Below are 20,759 nucleotides of genomic sequence, written 5' to 3'. Positions count from 1 at the left end.
ATATAAATAACTAGGCTTCCTTTTTGTGCTTTAGACCTGAGATGATGATCTTTAATTTTACATATCCCGGGACATGGAGACCTGAACACACGAACACATAAAGATCATTTTTAAAGTAAAAAGACCACTTTGAGCCGTGTCTTTTTTGGCCGTAAAGAATCCAAAGAACCGAATTTAATACCACATATAACTCATATTATCAACCTTATACTAGCTATTAGTCAGTTTTGAAGGGAGATGTTTTTAAACCTTTTTTTGTTAAGCAATTTTTAATAGTTTTACAGCCTGTACAGCCCTTTGGTCAACAGCTCTTGTTTTAATTGTGGGTTGTTAAACAATTAGTCAGACCATCAGTTCTTAAGATCCTCAAAACCACAGCTGAATCAAAGTTTTTTTTCTACTAACAATTATTTTTAAATGTATTTTAACTATAGTCTTAAATTATTAAATTTTAGTCTACTATTTATCTATTTATACATTATACATTAATTTATACATTAATAACTCAGTTGCTTACATACATGTGAAAATGTTCAGATTAAAGGTGTGTGTGTGTTTACAAGAATTTTATGTATTTAATATTAATTTTTGTGATGTAATGAGCTTTTGTACCAAACAAAGTTTTTTATTGCTGTTTTTACATCCCACAACATCAAGCAGTTAAATTAGCTATTACTGAATATAGCACTAACTCACCTCTCTGCAGCTGGTGCCTGCCGGACTTTAAAATGAACGTAGTGTTCGTGGGACTGGTCACTCTTTAAGGACACACAGGTGGGTTCAGGCTCATGTTCAACTCTTTGAAGGATCCTGTTAATTCAAGCTCTTTAATTAAAGCATCAAGACATGCCTAAATACAATTTTATATTCGTGTAATCTTACTTGTTTTTTAAGGACTGTTTTTGTCCAAATCTACAAATGACACCCATCAGCACGTTGCTCTTAGAGGACACACCACTGATTCCATGACTCAGTTGTTTGTCACTGTCCTCACACTGATCCATGCTGCTCAATTCAGCTCACACACACTTTCTACCTGCAGAGGAAACACAAATCATTTATGTGCACATCAACTGAAATCCTCCTTTCATCATGTGTGCTGTCCAAATATCAGCTGCTTCTTTCCTGCTTCATCTCAGTGTCAGCTGGATGCAGTCAGACAGCAGTGTGAGGCAGAGGAAGCTGCCATCAGCTGCTCTGCTATCAGTCCACTAGACCAGTGTTTCCCAACCTTTTGGAGCCATAGCACACATTTCACATTAGAAAAATCACATGGCACACCACCAAACAAAAATGTCACAAAAAGCATGTTGATCATTTTCCCCCACAAACCAGGTATAGCGGAATTGGTTCGGTTTTTCCCTAGTATACCTTTGTTTTACTTTGTTCTGATCTCTACTCATGCTAGGGCCTTCATCTGGGTCAGAATTTTCTCCAGGACCCAGGACAGACTGACTACTTTTTCTTTTCAAATATCCAATATTGCTATTACGCATCACGTAGCATGATTATTATGTAATTTCTTATTTGTCTTCTTCTATTTTACTGGCAGTTGGCAACCACTTAAATTAGAGAAGGCACTGCTCTTTAGTGTAAGAGGATGTAACCGTTCTGCCCATTACCTAAGCCGGTCGCTTAGAGTACTAATCAGGTATAACCAGTTAATCTTCCATGGCGCACCTAATAATTTCTCACGGCACACCTGTGTGCTGCAGCACAGCGGTTGGGAAACACTGCTCTAGATCGAGCAATGATGCACACACGAAGCTTCAGTCGATTAATATTCAGTCAGTTCAAAATGTTTGAACAACATTTTCAAACATTTCAGCTGATCCATGATTCAAAGAGGATCAGTAGGGTTAAAAGCTCCACTCTAATTATTCCTGCTGAGTTTGTGTGTAAAAAATATTCAAAATCGTATTTCCATCACATATCAGTCAGAAGTTCCTGAATGCATAATGAGCACTGTGAGAATATTTAGTTTATGAAACAAACAAACAAACAAAACCATCAGACACTGTCAGTGAATATTTGGATTAATTATCAGTGGTTTGATTAACTGGAATTCATTTACTGTCAGTAATTAAGTTTACCTCCAGATTCCTGCAGCTCTAAAACCACTCATCTATATTTACTTCATATAGTTAGCAGCATGTAAAGCAGTCAGACAGTCAAAAAAAGCACTGAAACCATGAGTACCTAATACCTGATATCCAAACACTATACATTAGCAACATCTTTTGATGAGAATCAAACAGCAACAAAAGTGATTTCAATAGTCCATAAAGGAAATATGAACTTAAGCACCTGACTACAATCAAACACTTTAAACTAGCATGACTGTGATTTTATTTTGAAAGGAAGGATAAGAAACAGCAGCAAACTTCTCTGTATAAATTTAGTGGAAAGATGACAGCTTTGTTCTAGGAAATAAGAACACAACAGTTTGTTGTGTGAAAAAAGCAAATATACGTTAAACAGTAAAGTTCCTAAAGACAAACTGTTAAAAGAGGAAACAAAGAAAACTTACAGTTTCTGCAAACACACACACCAACAACAAGCTCCACTCCACACCTAGCCACTAAACACGGACACACAGGTGAGCTGCTTCCTGGAAGGAGGCGGGACTGCACCTGAAGAGTGTGAGAGGGCCACACCTTCATGTGTTTACTCCAGAAATATGCTGTCTGACTGCACAGACTGGCTCAGATCACTCGTGTCATGTTTCTGTGAAACACTGAAGTGATCTCGGGCCCTCCAAGGTTTGGAGGCCTATCTCCACCCACCACCACTTCCCCTGCCGGTGGCGGACTCCCTCAGGTGTCGGTGCGTTGGTGGTTCTTTGTATCTGGGGGTGGGCGTCCGGGTACACACCGGCTCACTCCTTGGCGGCCGCTTATTGGGGCTCGCTCGGGCCACTTTGGAGGTGGGGTGCCCCCGGCCTCTCGGCCTGGGGCTCGGTCACTCAGGCACGGCTGGCTGCCGGCGGAGCTCACGGGCGCGTCACTGCAACTCCCCCTGGCTTCTGCTCCGCGGCTGCTGAATGAGCCCTCATCTGGGACTCTCCTCAGCTCTTACTGGGACAGTGGCGCGGCTGCCCCTCTGTTGGTCTTCCTTGGTCTCTTGTGTTCTGGGGGCCTCTGGAGGTCTGGAGTTTTGATCTCCTCCATACCTGCTTCATACCATAGAGGACAGGGCGTGGCTCCCCACACTCCCTAGCAGATCATTACATGGAGAAACCTTTGGAATGCAAGCATGCTGATCCACACAGGTATGCACACAGGTGTACACATGGGTATTCACAGACGCGGACTACAGCTTTCTTGGCTGCTGCCTCAAAGCACACTGTGCGCTGTCTATCTTGCGTGCTGCACAATATCGTTTATTATTTAGTAACTATTGATATCTATGACTAGCTAGTTTATTGTGATGGTGCTTTTTTTTTTTTTCTCTTATTATGTTGCTCTTTGTTGTTTGCTGTCTTCTCTGTTTTTTTTTCTCCATACAGGTGACCCAGGAGTTTTGTTTTTTTTGTTTGTTTGTTTTTTTCTCTCTTCCCCCCCTTCTCACCGTCTCTTCTCCCCTTTGGTTTTCTTTCTTTCTCTCCCTCTCTTTCTTTCATTCTTTCTCCCTGTCCTATCCCACAGTTATGTCTGTCCCGTTTGCAACTGAAAATAAAATAAATTCATAATTATAAATAAAGGTCAATCAAATGGACCAATATGGCAAGGCCATGATGATCCACTTGGTAAAATAAATCCGCTTGGCATCTTTCTTGGCCTCAAGACAACAATTCTGATGGCTATAGATCCAAACGGGACAAAAAAAAAAAAAAAAAAAACACTGAAGTGATGCTAACGGCTGTCGTTAGGCTCACTGACAGCAGTGCTGATGTGTTCATGTCAAACACTGGCTCAGGTCAGACTCCTTCATCCTTCTCCAGCATGAGGCCGCCCTCAGATCCACGGGAGCTCTGACCTTTGACCTCCTGACCCTAATCATTTTAGTCTCTTTGCGTCTTTAAATGCAAATCCATCCAAACTGTAGCCGAGCAAAAGAAGCTGGAAGCTGTTCTAAGAATGATGTTCATACCAGAGTTTGTGTTTCCAGCTCAGACGTGTTAAACGCTGCTGCTACATTTGTCATTTCCTGCTTTCACTTCCATCCATGTCAAAATGCTGAACTCATCTTATCTCTTTAATGCAGTAAAACAGGAGCTGTAAGTCTGACATTTATTTACTGTCATCACAAACACACACAGCTGGATTAGCACCCAACTTTGATTAAACATTTATTTAGCATTGAGATGTCAATCTTGACCATAAGTCATCCCCTGCTCCTGGTCTCCCGAGGCAGATGGGTCCAGGGTGGCCAAACAAAGAGCAATTCAGACGATTCCTAAAAAGGAAATAAATCATTACAGAGGTCCCACTCTGGAGCCAGGGTAGAGAAGTCAAGTGCCCGGTAGCTGGATCTCAGCCCATGGGATTGGCCCAAACTGAAGATCTGAACAACCCTGACGGTCCTCCTTCAGGAGGTTTAGTTTATTTGAACCTCTCACTGGGGCTACTGTCAGGATATCCGTAACTGAATCTTTGGCTTCTCTTTATTCTCTGACATAGAAGATGAAGATGGACAGATTAGAGCTTCCTACCTGTAACAAATCCATCACAGAGTCCTGTTCAAATCATGAAGTCAGAGCTCCTGCTCACCATCACTCCCCGTCACCACCACCCCCACTCACTGCAGGTTACAGTAAACTAGGGTCCAGGTGTGGATGGTTATTAGCTTCTTGACTCACCACAACATCTCTGAATATTTGTGAAAACCTACAATGATTGATATTTATGATTATCAGTTACTAAATATTTTCAAGGTTATTTTACAAATCCAGACTGAACCAGACAGAGTGCCAGGAAACTCATCCAGTGTTGGGACTAACGCGTTATTAAGTAACGCGTTACAGTAACTACGTTATTATTGTGGTAACGAGCACGGTAACTAGTTATTATGCCAAAATCAGGAACGCGTTAGTCGTTACTGGGATTTAGATAGGGTCGTTACTCGTTACTTCGTGTGGTGGCTATCGCGGAGCTTCCACAGATTCAGTAACATTAGCAAGTGGTGGAGGCCAGCAGGTGGATGAGAGAAAGCAACACGTTCTCGATGAAGGAAAAGGGACGCAGAAGGAAAAGAGACCCGAGGCGGCCGCCGGTCCAAGTGTGAACTGAACTTCAGGTAAGAAGTTATGACCTGCAGTCTCTCTGGGTCAGATATAAACCAAGTTTAGGTGGAGTTTATTTTCGTTGTGCTGACTTTTTCCGTACTGCGTGCTAGCTAGCATGACGGAGTTTCTATACAGCTGGGTGGGTGCTATGAAGTTAATGATGTTGAACTTTATTTTGTTCATAAGTTATTAGAGTTGCCAACCGTCCCGTCTGGTATTCAGAGAAAATATTACGCGTTTGTTATTGAGGTGAAAAGGAACAGTTTGTCCCGTAATTCAGCTACAATGAAAAAGACACAAAGCTGGAGTTACTCTGTGTTTACGCTGCACAGCTGCCTCTTCTTCTCTCATTCTCCCCCCTCCCTCTCCCGTTTCTACTTCAATCATGAAAACTGATCAATGATCAGCTGATCGGCTCTCTTGTTTGTTTATCGCTCACTTTGCGCCGAAAGAGGAAACCAGCGGATGTCGCGCTAAACAACAGCAGCACGTTTAAGCTTGATCAGCTGTTGTTAGAATTTAATATTCATTTCTAGTATCAGCTGATGTTTGCTGGAGCCACAGCTGCAAAAAAGCTGCTGGTCATGATATCGGTTTGTATATCTGGTGAGAGGGAAACATGAAGATGAAACCAGGAGATGTCCTTACTGAATCATCAGAGCTGAACAGGTGATGGAGAAACAGGTTTACCTTTTAGGTGACATGAATGAGTTGAAGGGAAGTTATGAACTGTTTCTGAGAGACAAATAACCCCAGGATCCTTTTTTTAGGTAGCTGACAGCTGGTAACTGTGCAGGGGCGGGTCTAGCAAAGTGTTGCCAGGGGGCATGTAGGGCATTAACAGGGAGAGGTGGGCACAAAGAAATACTTTTCTTTCTTATTCTCATTTAAAATGTCTCGCTTTTAAAAAATAATTATCTGAATCTTACAACAAACGATTGATAGATTAATGCATATATACCATCAAAACAGTGAACATCACTGTCACAACAGCGTTTGTTTTCATTCAAAGGCTTTATGATTTTTCCTATAATGGTGGGCCAGTCTCTAGTCAAAATGCCCGGGCCAATTTTCTGTCGCAGTCCAGCCCTGTATGCAGCTCATCTGCAGTCTGGTGTTACCTACATCTTCCTATTCAGAAGGCAGAATTTCCGAGTTCTGAGTACAATCGAAAGCACCACGACTGCAGTTTTTGTGTTGGATGTAAAAGGCGCACATGACGCTGTGACGCAGGCTAGAATCATGGCAGCAGTCAATGACGGTCCAGGTGTGGGATTTCTCTCGTGGAAATATGCACATTATCTTTTCCTTTCTATTGGTAGGTGGCACAGTGCACTTGTGGCAAGTAAGCAAGCTAGAAGACTGCAAAGTTATGGAAGAAACACATTAACAAGAGAATTCTGAGTAAAACCAAAGTTACTTTCCCTAGTAACTAGTTACTTTGAAAGTAACGAGTAACTTGAAGTAACTGAGTTACTTTTGAGAGAAGTAACTAGTAATGTAACTAAGTTACTATTTTAAAGTAACTTACCCAACACTGAACTCATCTTTTATTTTCACGTTGATCAGAGTTACAGAAAGAAACACACAAAACAGTCCGATCCTCTGCTCTCTGACACGTTTTACTTCAACAACATGAAAGCAACCAAAATTTCCATTAATCTGTTGGTTTCTGTTGGACTTTTTCACAGAGCTCACTGTTCAGGTTTGACTCAAGACCTAATTTCTGGAGCACTTCAGTCCTGAAACCTGCTGAAACTCTGCCATGTTCTGCTGTTTGGAACATCTTTGTTTGTATAAAGCAATAAAATAAAATCGAAAATCGTCTCTGTGAAAACCTTTGATGTGAAAACGCAAAACCAAATAGATGAGCCAGCGCTCATGTTTCCACTCTGTAAGTGGATTGGACAATTGAATATTGAAAGGTGTAAGCTTCTTCTGGGTGAGTCATAATTTGCTTTCCTGTGAGTGCTGACCTGTGAGTCTGATGGAGAACATCTGGCAGTGCATCACATAAGCTGCAGCTCCTGTGAAAGATCCACCTCGCAGAGAGCGGCGATCAGAGCCTAGCCTGGGATCCTTTTCTCCGCACTACGTCGATCACCCGTCGGGCGTTATTCACCCTTCCATCCGCTCCGCCTAAATCCATTTCATCATCAATGATGACGCGGCGCTCCAGGAGTTCATCCAGCAGCCTCCTCAGGACAGGTTCGGACACTATGTTGATAAACTGAGAGCGAAAGGCCATCAGCATCTCCTCTGCCGTGCAGTCAGCAGCGGGCTTTAACGGATCAGGACCCGGAAGACCTGAGAGAGAGAGGGGAGGACAGATTAATGCTGAGCTCAGATGTGAGCTCCAACCACAAGAGCCTCAGGCAGTGTGTGGATGTGTTTACTGTAAGCAGGACTGAGGTCACTCAGTCAGTAAATGTCTGTGTTATTGCATAGATACTTGTGTATTACACACAATGGAGAGATGCTAACTGTGTTTCATTGTTCTTGTGACAGTGACAATAAAGATAAAGAGATATTCTATTCTATTCTATTCCATGTCACACTGGACCTGAGTTTGAAGCTCTGTGTTTCACGTATAACAGTCATAGATCACGCATCCCCCTGAGTCTCACCTGAGTGTCTCCAGCTGAACTGCTGATTCAGCACATCCACCTGCACTCCCTTGCTCTGACAGCCCACCTCCTTCCTGTCCTCCTCAGGACTCTCCCACTGACAGCCCACCTCCTTCATCCTCTTCTCCTCCCTCCTGTGACCATTAACGATCATCTGGAAAACCTGCAGGGAGAACCACAGAGGACAAACTTAATGATCACATCATACAGGGCAGCTCACAGCTGCAAGACGACTGCACCACCCAGTGTTTGTGGGTGAAGAGTAGGGATGGGTACCGGTAATGGCACCGGTTCTGACATAAACGGTAGTAACCAGACCGAAAAGCAGCACACTGCTTTATTTTCGGTGCTTTTTTTCCCTGTGATGTGATACACTTCAGATTCAAATGTCAGATGTTAGAAGTTTTCAGAAAACACAGCAGCCTTGGAGAGCATGCAGAGAAGGCCAGCCCACATCAGCAGCAGTTCAGATATGCTCTGGTGAATGGCTTTCACCCGCCATTGCTGATTTCATTAGGAAACAAAATGTTTAGACTATTCTTTAGATTGACCTGATCAACAACAGCCTGTGCTCCAGACCATAGATTTCACTGAGGTGGATAATTGTTAAAAGTAATCTGCATTAAGTTTAGGGTTGCTCAAATTCAGTGCAATGACATATGAGATGAAGAATACAATGAAAATATTTAAAATAATGAAGTGCATAGGGGTACTTGACCTGTTTGAAAACCTGTCATCCTATTATGAGCCATTGTTGACATATAGAGCACACCTATAAAAACAACTAATATGCTGAACCCTGTATGAAACAGTTGAAAATTACATGATGGAGAAGCTGAATTGAATATGAAAATCTTGACCATTGTGCAAGTCTTTTCCACTGTGTGCGGCAAAGCACGGAACCACTGTGTGAGGTTGCGTTGCGGTTTCTTCTGAACTGATGAGCAAGCTACACATTATCAGAGCAGGAGCTGGCTGAGAATGCATCAGAGGGAGGGAAACAGAGCTATGATAACTCGAGCATACAGCTATCTGAGAGTTCAGTTTCTTCCTCACACCTCAGATGCGCAGCAGTTTTCCTGCATCTTGACTCATGTGTGTAGAGTGTTCATAGTATCAGCATCATGTTTTTGCTTGTTTGTTGTGTTGGGTTGAAAAATAACTAAATAAACTTGTGATCATACTTATGGATCACCATGGCACATACCATTGGCGCTGTGTAAAAGTAATTGTCTCCAACTGTGAAAGCGGTGATTCTGCAGCTCACAAGCTATCGCAGTGGACAAATAAAGAAGAGAGAGAGAGAGAGACACAAAATTTAAATTGTAGATGAAAAATAATAATAAGGAAACGGTTTTGTGTTTCTCACCCAAGAACAACTACAGTCTCACTTTCTGTTTTTAAGAAAGGAGAGTTCACAAAACAGAGAGAGAGATGTGTGTTGTTTTAAGCAGTTGTGGGATTACAATATTACCTTATGCCATGTTAGACCCCTAATTAAAGATTGTGAATTATTATGTAGTTTTAGTTTGCATTATTCTCCTGAATTAGAAGAAGCTGATAACTATTGCATTTGTTAAACTGGTTTGCATTACATTAGACTGCTGATTTATGGTGAATGAATGATATTGTTTTATGATGCATTATACTGCTGAGTTATAAGAAATACTGTTCGTAGAAAGTCATCGCCTTATTTGTCTGATTAGAAGAGAACAGAATATGCTGGAGTTTTCTGCCCCATCTCAGCAGGAGCAGATAAACTGGGAGCCAAGGTCGTAGCTTAGGCGCTGTGTGAGAGAAAGCATGTGAATGTTTAGGCTTTTATGATAAGGTGGAGGCACCAGAGGCTATAAGAGTTTGATCAATGCTCCACCATTTTGAGATCTGTGTTAGGTGCCGGCTGTGTGCGGACAGGGATAGGACCCAAGATGCAGACTCCAAAGACAAACTTAAACCAAAACAGCTTTAATGCTGAACGCAAACATGACATAACTGGAAAAAACTCAAAATAAACTAACACCGGTGGATGGGCAAAACACACAGCAAAATAAACGGTAGATCACGACACGGACACAGAGAAACACAGGGCTTAAATACACAGAGGGAGCAATCAAGGAATGAGTAACAGGAGGGAAACACAGCTGGGACAAATCAGAACTGACGAGACCAAAGAAGTGTAAACTGAACACACTGAGAAAAGACAGAGACCTTCAAAGTAAAACAGGAAACACATAACACAGACTGAACAAAGACACAGACTCACATTCAGGCACTACAAAGGGAACAGAGACGTGGGACCAGGGCAGACACAGACACTGACTGGACGTGGAAATACAGCAGACAAGGAAGACAGCAACAAAGGAACACAGACAGAAAACCAAAACACTAACACTCTAACCAAACCCCACCCAGAGGACCTTAACTAAGAAAAACCCGTAAAGCAAAGCTAGAATATAATGAAATAACAAAATCAAATAACCAAAAACACAAGACACTGGGTCACCGACCCAGGAACCCTAACAATCTGATGCCGTCTGCGTACGGTGTCCATCTCCCACGCGTGTGATCATTAAAATCATCGTTTGACTCAACCCGGCCGGACCAGTGTTGTTATTGTGGTTTTTCCTCTTGTCTCCATCCCCAATATTTGAATCCGTAACAATTGTGACAGAGGTCTCACTCTGGAGGAAACTCTCAGCACTTTCCAGCAGCTCCTCCATTATGGAGGACGTTCCCTCACTGTAACAGGTGGAGGAGAGAGGAGAGGAAGCACAGGTGGATCCTCTGAGGAAGAGGAGCGTTCCTACAAACCACGTGATCACATGAGCAGAGGGGCGTGGCCTTCAGTGGTAGTAATAAAGGAACAGTCCACATGTTCCACTTTGAAGGCTCCAACAAAGCAGACCTGTGATCACTTTGACTCAGTATGATGGATTCTTTGGATTTGTCTTTGTTTCTCTGGCTTTTCTTGTGTGTCTGTAGCTGTGTCCCAAAACGTCGGCCGCATCCTTCGGAGGACCCGGCCTTCCTAGCCTACGTGGGCCGGGTCCTGCAAAGACCGAGAAGGCCAGAAGTGCGAGGCTGTGAAATGGGACGGTCCAGCCTTCAGATCTGTGTCACCGCTGTGTGGGTGGAGTTTAATAAACTCGCCGTCTGCTCCTTGCTATCTAAAATATTACAGGACACTGGAGTAAACTCTCGACCGTCTCACACTTCTGTTTAATCAGTTTTCTGTTTGATGTTTATTCAGCTGTGTGAAAATCCCGCAGGAACCCACCGATGGATTAATAAAGTTGTATTTAATCTAATAATCTAATAACTTTGATCTCAGTGTTATGGTTCGTTCGATTTAGGGAAGAGAAGAAAGCAAGCCCAGGCCGAAGTAGGTGTCAAAAAATAGTGACCTTTATTACACACTTTGCGCAGTCAGTGTGGGAAAGACAATTTGCAATCCAATCCTTCGTCAACTGGACCATCCCGTCTCCTTATATTGCCATTATGACATCACAGTTGGATCTTTACTGGAAATGATCACAAATGATAACAATTTCCCGCCTATCAAAGAGTTTTCCCTTATATAGACATCAACTGCTACTCTTAAGAGAAAAACAAGTGTGTATTACATTGTGCATTTTGTGAAAGTGTATCTATCAGAGAAACTGTCCTCAGACGACCCTCCTATTATTACTAAGTGTGTAGGTGAACGTGCGTGTGTTACATAAGTGCGTGCATGTGGTTACAGGCCGGCGTACGTGCAGAACTAAACGCAGGCGGGCCTGGGCCCAACAGGACTGGTGGGTCTGAACGGTGTGACTGCACTAAAGTGCAACAACTTAAGCAGATAACAAGAATGATACAGAACCTCAATAAACAGTCAGTGTGCATTAATATTTGCTCAGAGTAACACAGATGTAATTAAAAGATTATTCTGTCAACAGATTCAACAATGGTAAATGATTAATCAATGATAACTGATTATGAGAATACAAAATAAAATATCTCCTGATCACACTCCTCCTCTTTGGCCTTTAGAAAAAAGGCCAACATTTAGAGATATTGTGTCACTCCTCCGTCCAAGCGGCTTCTCGCAACGGCATCATATGTTCCGGACCAGCTGACCCAGCTGAACCAGAAGCTATGGCCCTGCTCACCAGATTACCCAACACCTGCCTCACCAGAGGAATGAGACAACACCCGATCAGCAATAAACCTAGAAAAACTAAAAGAGAAAACATGGCAGACATAAACAATCCCTTATATTGCCCAAAAACAGATGTGAACCAGTCTCCCAGCCTCGAGTTCACGCCTGATTGCTCATGCATGGTTCTAGATAACGCTTTCAAATTCTCCAGCGCCCGCGTGACCGTTCCGTCCGGAGCTGTATTGTTGGGAATAAAGGTGCAACATAAATCCCCAAACATCGCACAGACGCCTCCCTTCTCAGCCAATAACATGTCCAGCGCCATTCGATTTTGGATTCCCATTAACGACGTCGGACCTAATTGTTCTGCAAGACCTTCCACCGCGTCCCTAGTGAATGTGAACGCTGTCGTGGATCCATTAACATACCCAAACTCGACTCCGCCACTGGCTTTGAGACACCCATCATCCCCACCTGAACCAACCGCACGCTTGACTTTTTTCGACGATTTGATCGGTTCGGGCTCTGGAGCGGATAGACCTCTGTGTCTGGGCAATTCACCTGTCTGCCAAAAAACAAAGAAACACGTTATAACACTTATTAACCCCAACACCCCCGTTATTCTCCAATTTTCCCACAATTTCATGATGACTGTTCCCAGGCTCGTTTACTTTTACTCTATACTAAAAAGATAAAGTTACAAAAAGAAGAGTATAAAGTTATGAGTATAAAAATATGCGAGTAACATACAAAACTATTACGATTCCTTTAAACTATCAAATACTTTAGACTAGAGCCCTAGCCTATTTAAGAGCCTGGAATGGATTCCTCCTTGGCGCGTGACGCTCCTCTTCTTTCTTCGCCTCACTCAGGTTAGACTACTGAGGAGGACCGTGGCACAGGGGGAGAGAGGATTATTCTGCCTCTATGTTCCCCCCTGCGTCGATGGGGTGGAGGCTAGCTCCAGCAAGCTCTCGTCCGCGACTGCACACTGAGACCAATGGAACCAGGTCTCCCCTTTCCCCTTCAGACGGACAGCACTGGTGGTTCGGGCAGTTACTTCGAAGGGTCCGGTCCACCTCGGGTCTCTCCACTTTCGCTTAATGACCTTCAGCCACACCGCCTTGGCATCGGGGATGGACCTGTCCTCCGCTTTCACCCCTTCTCCAACCTGTTGTGTGAAACTAGACACAAGAGCTTTTAATTCTTTCCAACATTCAATATGTTTTCTGTTACTTTTTACACTTTCTTCCGCCGGAACTGTTGTCCAAGGACCTGGAAACTGTTGTCCTGTCAACAGCTCATATGGTGTGAAACCTGTGGATTGATTAACACAACATCTTATTATCATCAATGCAATTGGCAGGGCCGCTACCCAATTTAGCCCCGTGTGAGCAGAAATCTTAGCAATTTTATTCTTCAGGTTTAGATTCATTCTTTCTACCTTTCCCTGCGACTGGGGGTGATATACCGTGCCAAATCTATGTTGCAACCCCAGCTTCTGTTCTACCTCTGCCAAATCTTTGTTTTTGAAATGAGTCCCATTGTCGGACCTAATCCGCTTAGGGAAACCATGCCGGGGGATGTAATGATTGATTAAACACTTAATCACACTTTTTGCATCCTCCCTCTTGGTAGGCCATGCCTCAGGCCAGCCCGTCAAACCATCTACGCTTACCAGTAGATATCGAACTCCTCCTGGGCCTGGATCAATCATGTCAGTGAAGTCAATGACAATCTCTTCACCTGGTCTTTCTGGAATGGGGAACTTACCTGCCTCTGGTTTAATCACTGGCTTCGGATTGTGCCTCCCACAGATCAGACACGTCCTAGCCTTCTCCTTGATCATATCCTTCAAAAAGGGATGCCACCAATGGCACAGATGTCTCCCCATCTGGGCGACACCTACATGTCCAAGGCCGTGCGCTTCGGCAATCTTCTGTTTTGCCAAGTTGGCTGTCAACACTGGTCGACCGTCAGGTCCTCGCCAGAGACCTCCTTCTTCCCAGGCTCCTCGACTCTTCCAGATCCCCTTCTCTTCTGGAGCGGCCTCCCCTTGGGCCTTCCTGGCTTCCTCTAGCATGTTAACTCCTAATTCTTCTTCCACCGTTATTTGTACCATCTGTCGTGATGCTTTATAACCCGCTGCCTCTTTTGCAGCTCGATCGGCTTCCTGATTTCCTCTGGCCATCAGGCCGGTCCCTGAGGAGTGGCCTTTGCATTTTATGATGCTCACCTCCTCTGGATCTCCCAAGGCCTGCTCAAGTTCCTCCATTTCCTTTTTGTGGCAGATTGGTGCGTTATCTGCTGTCCTGAATCCTGCTCTTCTCCATTGGGCCAGCTCCACATGAGCCGCTCCAAAGGCATAAGCTGAGTCCGTGTAAATGTTGACTCTTTTTCCTTTTGCAAGTCTCAAAGCTCGACTTAGAGCAATTACTTCTGCTCTTTGGGCTGACTGCTGCCCTTCAAGTCTTCCAGCCTCCTTCACTTCAAATGCAGCCCCTTTTCTGCAAACTACCGCGTAGCCTGCTTTTAATCCTTCGTCATCCCTGTAGCAGCATCCATCCGTGAACCAATCTTCAGCTCCTGTCAGAGGTTCTGCTTTCAAGTCTTCTCTTATCTTCTCGTCCACTTCAGCTCTCTTTGCGCAGTCATGAGGTTCTCCTCCTGACTCCATTAAATCTGCCATGTTAATTCCTTCATGTGTGAAGGTCAAGTTAGGAGCGTCTAAAACTTTACACACTCTCTGTTGTGTAAGAGGTGTCATGGTGAAGGCTTGTGAGTTAACATATGCCACCACACTGTGGGTGGTCAGCACCTTCAACGGATGGTCCCTCACTATATGTGCTGTCTTTTGTATAATTTTTGACACCCCAATGGCATGCTGAGTGCATCTTGGGTGCCTTGTCTCTAATGGATTCAGCCTGATGCTGACGTACATAAGTACATCTCTTCCTCCCCCTTTTTTCTGAAACAACACCCCATTAGCTATCCCGTGTGTTTCAGAAACATCAAGATAGAATGGTTGTTCATAATTAGGGATAGCAAGATCAGCCGATCTGGATAAGTCCTGTTTTAATGCAATAAACGCCGACTCAGTGGCCGATGTCCATGGCAGTTCAGCCTTAAGATTTCTGACACCTGCCGTTTTTACCAAATCCCTCAACAGGGCTGTTTTGCCTGCATAATTTGGAATGAAGTGCCGGCTGTATCCTGTTAACCCCAAGAATGAGAGCAACTCCTTAACCGTACGCGGTCTTGGATGTGTCAAAATCTGATCACGATGAGTATTTAGCAGACCCACTGATTTGTGAGCAATGACACGGCCCAGAAATGTTACTTCTGGTCGGACCAACTGCAACTTTTCTTTACTGACCTTGAAACCGCACTCAGCGAGTCTCTTCAGTATGGTAAGTGAAGCTGCCGTGCATGCCGAAGCAGACGGAGCTGCAATGAGCAAATCATCAACATATTGCACTAGTGAACACCCCTCTGGGAGATGGCATGGCGATAAAGCTTCTTTCAACACTTGGTTGAAAATGCCAGGGGAAAGTGCAAACCCTTGTGGCAACCTTGTGTATCTGTACTGTTGTCCCCCATATGTGAATGAAAAAATGTCCCTCAGAGACTCATGCAATGGGAGACAGAAAAATGCATTCGCTAGATCAATACATGTAAACCACTTCTGGTCTGGTGTTAATGCCGTCAATGCTGTGTATGGATTTGGGACTGGCACCGTGTCAGTACGTAAAATGGCATTGATGGCTCTTAAGTCATGTGCCATTCTGTACTTTCCTGTCCCATGCTTCTCTACTGGCAAAATAGGAGTATTCCAGTAGGATTGAGAGGACTCAAGCACCCCTACTTTCAATAGCCCCTCAATGGTTTCTGCAATTCCCTCCTCAGCTTCTCTCTTTTGCCTATACTGTGGTTTCCAAATTGGAGTTTCAGACTTCAGCTGGAATAAAACGGGCGAACACGTTGCCTGGCCCACATCCGTAGGCCCTGCTGACCACAAGGTGTCAGGAAGAGTCGCAAGTGCGGCAACTGCATCCGCATGGTCTGTTCTTTCTCTCCCATGGATTCTTGAGATTTGTTCATGCTCCAACATCACTGTGTCCTCTGATTGACAAGTGATACGATAAATTTTGCATTTTGGCGCGTACCAAACGTCTGGAATCTGAGTAGCTTGCCAGCCAGGTTCCTCGAGGGCTCTCTTGACCATCGTTCCCAGCTCCTTCGCCTGATGACTCTCATGGACCGCCAATGTTATATGGGGCACTGAATCAGGTCCCATTTTGAACCAAGGCCGTTGTTCGTCGGTTAATTTTACTGCTGCCGCGACGCCCTCCGGACCGACATAGATGTTTTGAGAACACACATTCCAAGTCTGGCCTTCAAGGTCAGACTGGAACAGGTCCCTGTAAATTTCATCATCATTTCTATCATAATAGAGGGTGACATGGAACGGATCCCTGGGGAGAGAGAAGACTGCCAAGGCCATAATCCAAGGTTTCCACAACTGATATTGTCTTAGTATGCCTTCTTCCACCATACGACCCCAATAGATGTCAGCGGTCGTTTGTTCACAGTCTTTCAGCAAGTACTGGTTCTTTGAAAATGTCCCCAGGCACGGAAACTCTTTTCCTCCTGGAAGTGTAACTGTTAGTCCATCAGCTGAACACATGATGGTGGCCCCCAGTTTAATGAGCAGATCCCTGCCCATCAAGTTCACAGGCACATGGGGAGACACCACATAGCTGTGCTTCAATGTCTGTTTTCCCAGCACCGTCAGGGCTGGATTGGTTGTCGGCAGCGTCATTGGTACCCCAGAGAACCCCACAACACTGACCACATGGTTGGAAAGTGTGGCACTGTTTGGTTTTTGTTTCAGTGTTGAATAGGTAGCCCCAGTGTCCACAAGGAAGGTCATTTCATCTCCTTCCACACTCATTGACAACATAGGATCTGCCACTCCCATGTTGTCTGGTCTCTGTGGGTCCCGTCAGTACAGCTCCTCCTCTCCGCCCCAGTAGCCCAGGGGATACTGAGCCGCTGGCGCCATGCCTGGGTTCGGAGCTTGATGTCCCCTTGTCTGGCCCACTCTGCCTCGAAAAGTTCCCTGTGCCTGGGGTGATGATGGATAACCTGTTTCTGGTGGCCATGGCGTAGGACAATTACAAACCCAATGTCCTCGTCCTCCACACCTTCGGCATACATTCGGGTCCAGCATAGGTCCCCCCAGACCACGGCCCCTTGGTCCACCTCCCCTTTGGGATCCACCACGTCCCCTCAACGACCTAGTAGTCCCCCAATTCCCCGCGGGTCTTCCTTGCCTTGGGAATTCATTGGCGGGCCATCGGTCATCAGGGTACAGAACCGGATTCAAATCTGGCCAATCAGGCCCCGGATCGCCCCGTGGCTGCGCCACCAGCATCTTCTTAGGTCCATCTTTGTTTTCCTTTTTCTTTTCGTTTAGTTTTTCTCTCGCCTCTGCCAATTTCAATTTCACTAACTGCCCTTGCGCCTCCTCCAGCTCCTGTTTCTTCTTGTTCACCTCGTCTTTCTCCAGCTCAAGTCGATGTATAATGTGCCTCTCCCATTTTGCTGAATCCGCCACCGCAAAGTCAGGATTCTTTTGTAAATCTGTTCTTACTCGTTCTGGGAGACCTGCTAACACTGCAGATCGGAACCACGCCCTTGGTTCTCCTTCCCGCCCAGGATGTTCACCAGTTTGAAGAATCCACTGTTCTTTTGCATGCTCCATAAACTCTCTAGGGGAATGTTCTGGGCTCCAAACAATCCTAGGTGTAGTACCAATGTTATGGGTCGGATACTTCTCACGCACTGCGTCAGAGAGAGCATTTCGCACCCTTGCATAGGGGACGTCGTTCGGTTGGCATACAGTTCTTGCTATCTCTTCTACATCTGCGAGGCCTCCTCCTCTGAAGGTCCTCCCACCGATAGCTCGGAAATCTCCCAGGGCCAATTCCTCTCCTTCTGTAAGACTTCCTAGTCTCCTCAACCAAGCGGCTCCTCCCTCCGTGATTGGGGGCAGCTGCTTCACCAGAGCCTCAAGATCTCTGATATTGTAGGCGTGGTAAACTGGTTCACCCCTTACACCCGTCAATAAAGGCATTGTGAGGGGTAATTCCTCCTCTGCGTCACACTGCCCTTCTCCAGTTGGCAATGCAACAGTCTTCCTCTGGTTCTTCTCAAAGATGGACGGTCTTTTATCTCTTGGTTCCTCCAGAACCCTCCCAGAGCGAAGGGTCGTCATTCCTGTGGGAGCCTGAAAATTTGGGGCAAATCCTCCCCTTTGCAGGTTTGACACTTCTCTGGATTTTCGTGTGTTGCTTTTTACTGAGGCCGCCAAGTCCTTTTCCAAGGCATAAAGTGTTTGTGCTTCGCTACGTGGTGTTGCTACGCCTTCCTCCTCCAATTTTCTCAAGAGGCGTTCCAGCTGTATCACGGCCTCCCGATTGTCAGATTCTTTTCCAAAAACGTGGCCTTGCCACTGTTCTTTCTCAGAATTATCAACCGTTGACCTCTGATTGGTTTTATGGGTCGCCTTTGATGGCGCCCTCTGATACTGCATTGAAGGTGAGTCTTCCTCTGAAGTCCAGACCTCCTGGGATGGATTTTCCTGGCTGGGCTGTTGCGATGTCACCTGACCGGTACTTGTAGACGCCACAGGTTGAGCTTCTTCTGTAGCTCTATCTGGGCTAAAAAGAGAGGGAGGAATCAAGATCAACCCCCGTGTAGTGATTCCTTGTGATGTCCCAGCAACTGGGTGAGGCTGACTTACCTCTGATGCAGCTGCCGCTGATTGAGGCTGCATCGCTTTCTGTGCAGGTACCCCTGATTGAGACTGCACTACTCCTGTGTCTGCCTCCACTGTGGCTGGAGCAGATGTCGATGGTGTAGGATTCTCCTGCAAATTGACAATTCCACCTGTCACGTTTCCTGTTTTTCCTTCCGGCCCCCACATAGTGCCACCCTCCAAAGTCACCACTGGACAAATATAAGGAGGGGGTGGGGCACTCAGGAAGTCCTTCAGGCTGGGATATAGCTTTCCCTCAGCCTCAGCTTCCTTTTTTAAGGCTGGCTTGATGTCGTTCACTTCCTCTTGCATCCAGTGGGAAACACCTTGGGAGATAATCATAAGCTTACAATACTTACTTTGTTTTTCCATCATAAGTTTCTTTTCAGCCTTTATTTTCCTCCCCTGAAAGCGTCCTAAGGGTTCCTCTTCAAGCTCCTTGATCCTCTTTTCACATTTCTCCCCTTCCAGTTGAAAGATGGAATGCAGAGGGATTCTGTCCTCCAATGTCTTCTGTTGATTTTCACATAATTCCTTCACTTCTTTTTCTAAATCCTGACACTGACGAGCAATCTCTTTTGAAGAAGTCCCTTCAGTCATTTTAATGGCTTTCTTCAATTCCTGTATTTGCTCCTTCAGTGGCTTGTATCTCTTTCCCCCACCAGGGGTCGCCTTTTCCTCTTCAGCCATTTTGCTTTTTGACCTCACTTACCTTACCAAAATGGCCGGTCTTAGGCTCCTCCCTTAGGGGTTGCCTCGTTGTATTTTCCTTTCGGCAGTCAGAATCTCACAAGCTGGTCAAGCCGAACTTCCGCTAGGCTCCAGCCTGAGAGAGAGAGACCGCCCACAGACACACATACACTCACACACACACTCTCTAATCCTCCTTTCAAGCTAAAAGCTTGACAAACGTCTAATACAACAGTTTTAAGCACGCAAAGCCAGCGAAAATTCACTCTCACATTCACTTCCCTAACAACTACAAAGTTTTCACATACAAAAATAATCCAGACAATCTACCATGCACCGTCTTCCCTCCTTATACGAGAGACTCAACCAACTTTTAAAAGCTTTATTTACACAACATCAAATAAAGCACAGATCTCTGCCTTTTCCAGGTAGAGAAGGAAATACGACCCAACTAAAAATCTCCCAGCAATCACACAAAGTTCTCAAATTTTGTCAAGATATTTATCCCCGCACTCCTACCTTACGGGAGTTTTACACAAGGGATCATTACTCATGGAATTCTATTAAACCATAGTCACATTAGGAAAACACAAACACAAGACTACAAGGTTTAGTTTATTTAATATACTGAAATCTTTTAACCATACTTCTGAGACCCCCTTTCACCTAACAAAGAGAAGCTCAGAAGGACAGAAATGGAGAAATAGGGAGATGAAACCAAGGGCCGCAGCTGTACACACACACACTCCGCTCGTACTTGCGCGCGTGTGCCCGCTACCGCGCAGCACCACACAACCCCTCCTTTCTCCTAAGGAGAAATACACACACACACTCTCCTCTTCTCTAACAGCGAGAGAAGAGAAAGGCGTTTTCGTTTTTTCACACTCTGGATCCACACAGAAGAAATTCAACAACACAAGACAGTTTATACAATTTACACTTTTAAATTCACACACACACACGGGTAATTTATATTCAATATACACACGGGCCCGTATAAACATAAACACACCGCATGCCAGAACCACTTATCTCGTTTATTTCTCTAGCGGTGTTCCTATACTTTAGACTGATTTAAAAGCATCTATAGCCCAGGGCCGCGCCCTTGCTGGTCAATTAACGTTTCAAGTACGCCGCCTTGAAAACGGTCAGATTACTAAATTCTAATTAATTTATAACCGTTTCCCGCAGCTGGAAAGGAGCTCCACCTCTGGCGCTAGTATCAAACGCACGCCTTCAGCTTTACTTAAA

At 44.9% G+C, this 20,759-nt stretch overlaps 2 protein-coding genes across 4 annotated transcripts in view; both read right to left on the bottom strand.

The window, feature by feature from the left end:
* Positions 1-2,606, bottom strand: part of LOC147329719 (NLR family CARD domain-containing protein 3-like) — a 44,768-nt gene extending 42,162 nt beyond the window's left edge. For all 3 annotated transcript variants that reach the window (XM_086291022.1, XM_086291023.1, XM_086291024.1), the window contains exons 1-3: positions 2,531-2,606; positions 883-1,036; positions 697-810 (exon numbers count right to left, since the gene is read on the bottom strand). In XM_086291022.1, the coding sequence (XP_086147148.1) occupies positions 697-810; positions 883-1,004 (236 nt within the window). In that variant the 5' untranslated portion in view covers positions 1,005-1,036; positions 2,531-2,606. The remainder of the gene's footprint in view (positions 1-696; positions 811-882; positions 1,037-2,530) is intronic.
* A 13,624-nt stretch (positions 2,607-16,230) lies between these two features.
* On the bottom strand, positions 16,231-19,514 carry LOC147329718 (uncharacterized). Its single transcript, XM_086294135.1, has one exon. The coding sequence runs from the start codon at positions 19,506-19,508 to the stop codon at positions 17,001-17,003; it is 2,508 nt and encodes an 835-aa protein (XP_086150261.1). The 5' UTR covers positions 19,509-19,514; the 3' UTR covers positions 16,231-17,000.
* Between the last annotated feature and the right edge of the window lie 1,245 nt (positions 19,515-20,759).

The sequence above is a fragment of the Aulonocara sp. 'chitande type north' Nkhata Bay genome, linkage group LG5, assembly GCF_057382095.1.
Source record: "Aulonocara sp. 'chitande type north' Nkhata Bay isolate Kocher_YH1m ecotype deep benthic linkage group LG5, A_spYH_male_GT1.1, whole genome shotgun sequence".
Lineage (NCBI taxonomy): Eukaryota > Metazoa > Chordata > Actinopteri > Cichliformes > Cichlidae > Aulonocara > Aulonocara sp. 'chitande type north' Nkhata Bay.
Note: the sequence above shows the minus strand (reverse complement) of the source record. Positions and strands in the feature narration are given on the sequence as shown.

Coding starts and splice junctions, on each gene's coding strand:
- LOC147329718 (XM_086294135.1), bottom strand. CDS start 19,508: ATGGCTGAAGAGGAAAAGGCGACCCCTGGTGGGGGAAAGAGATACAAG.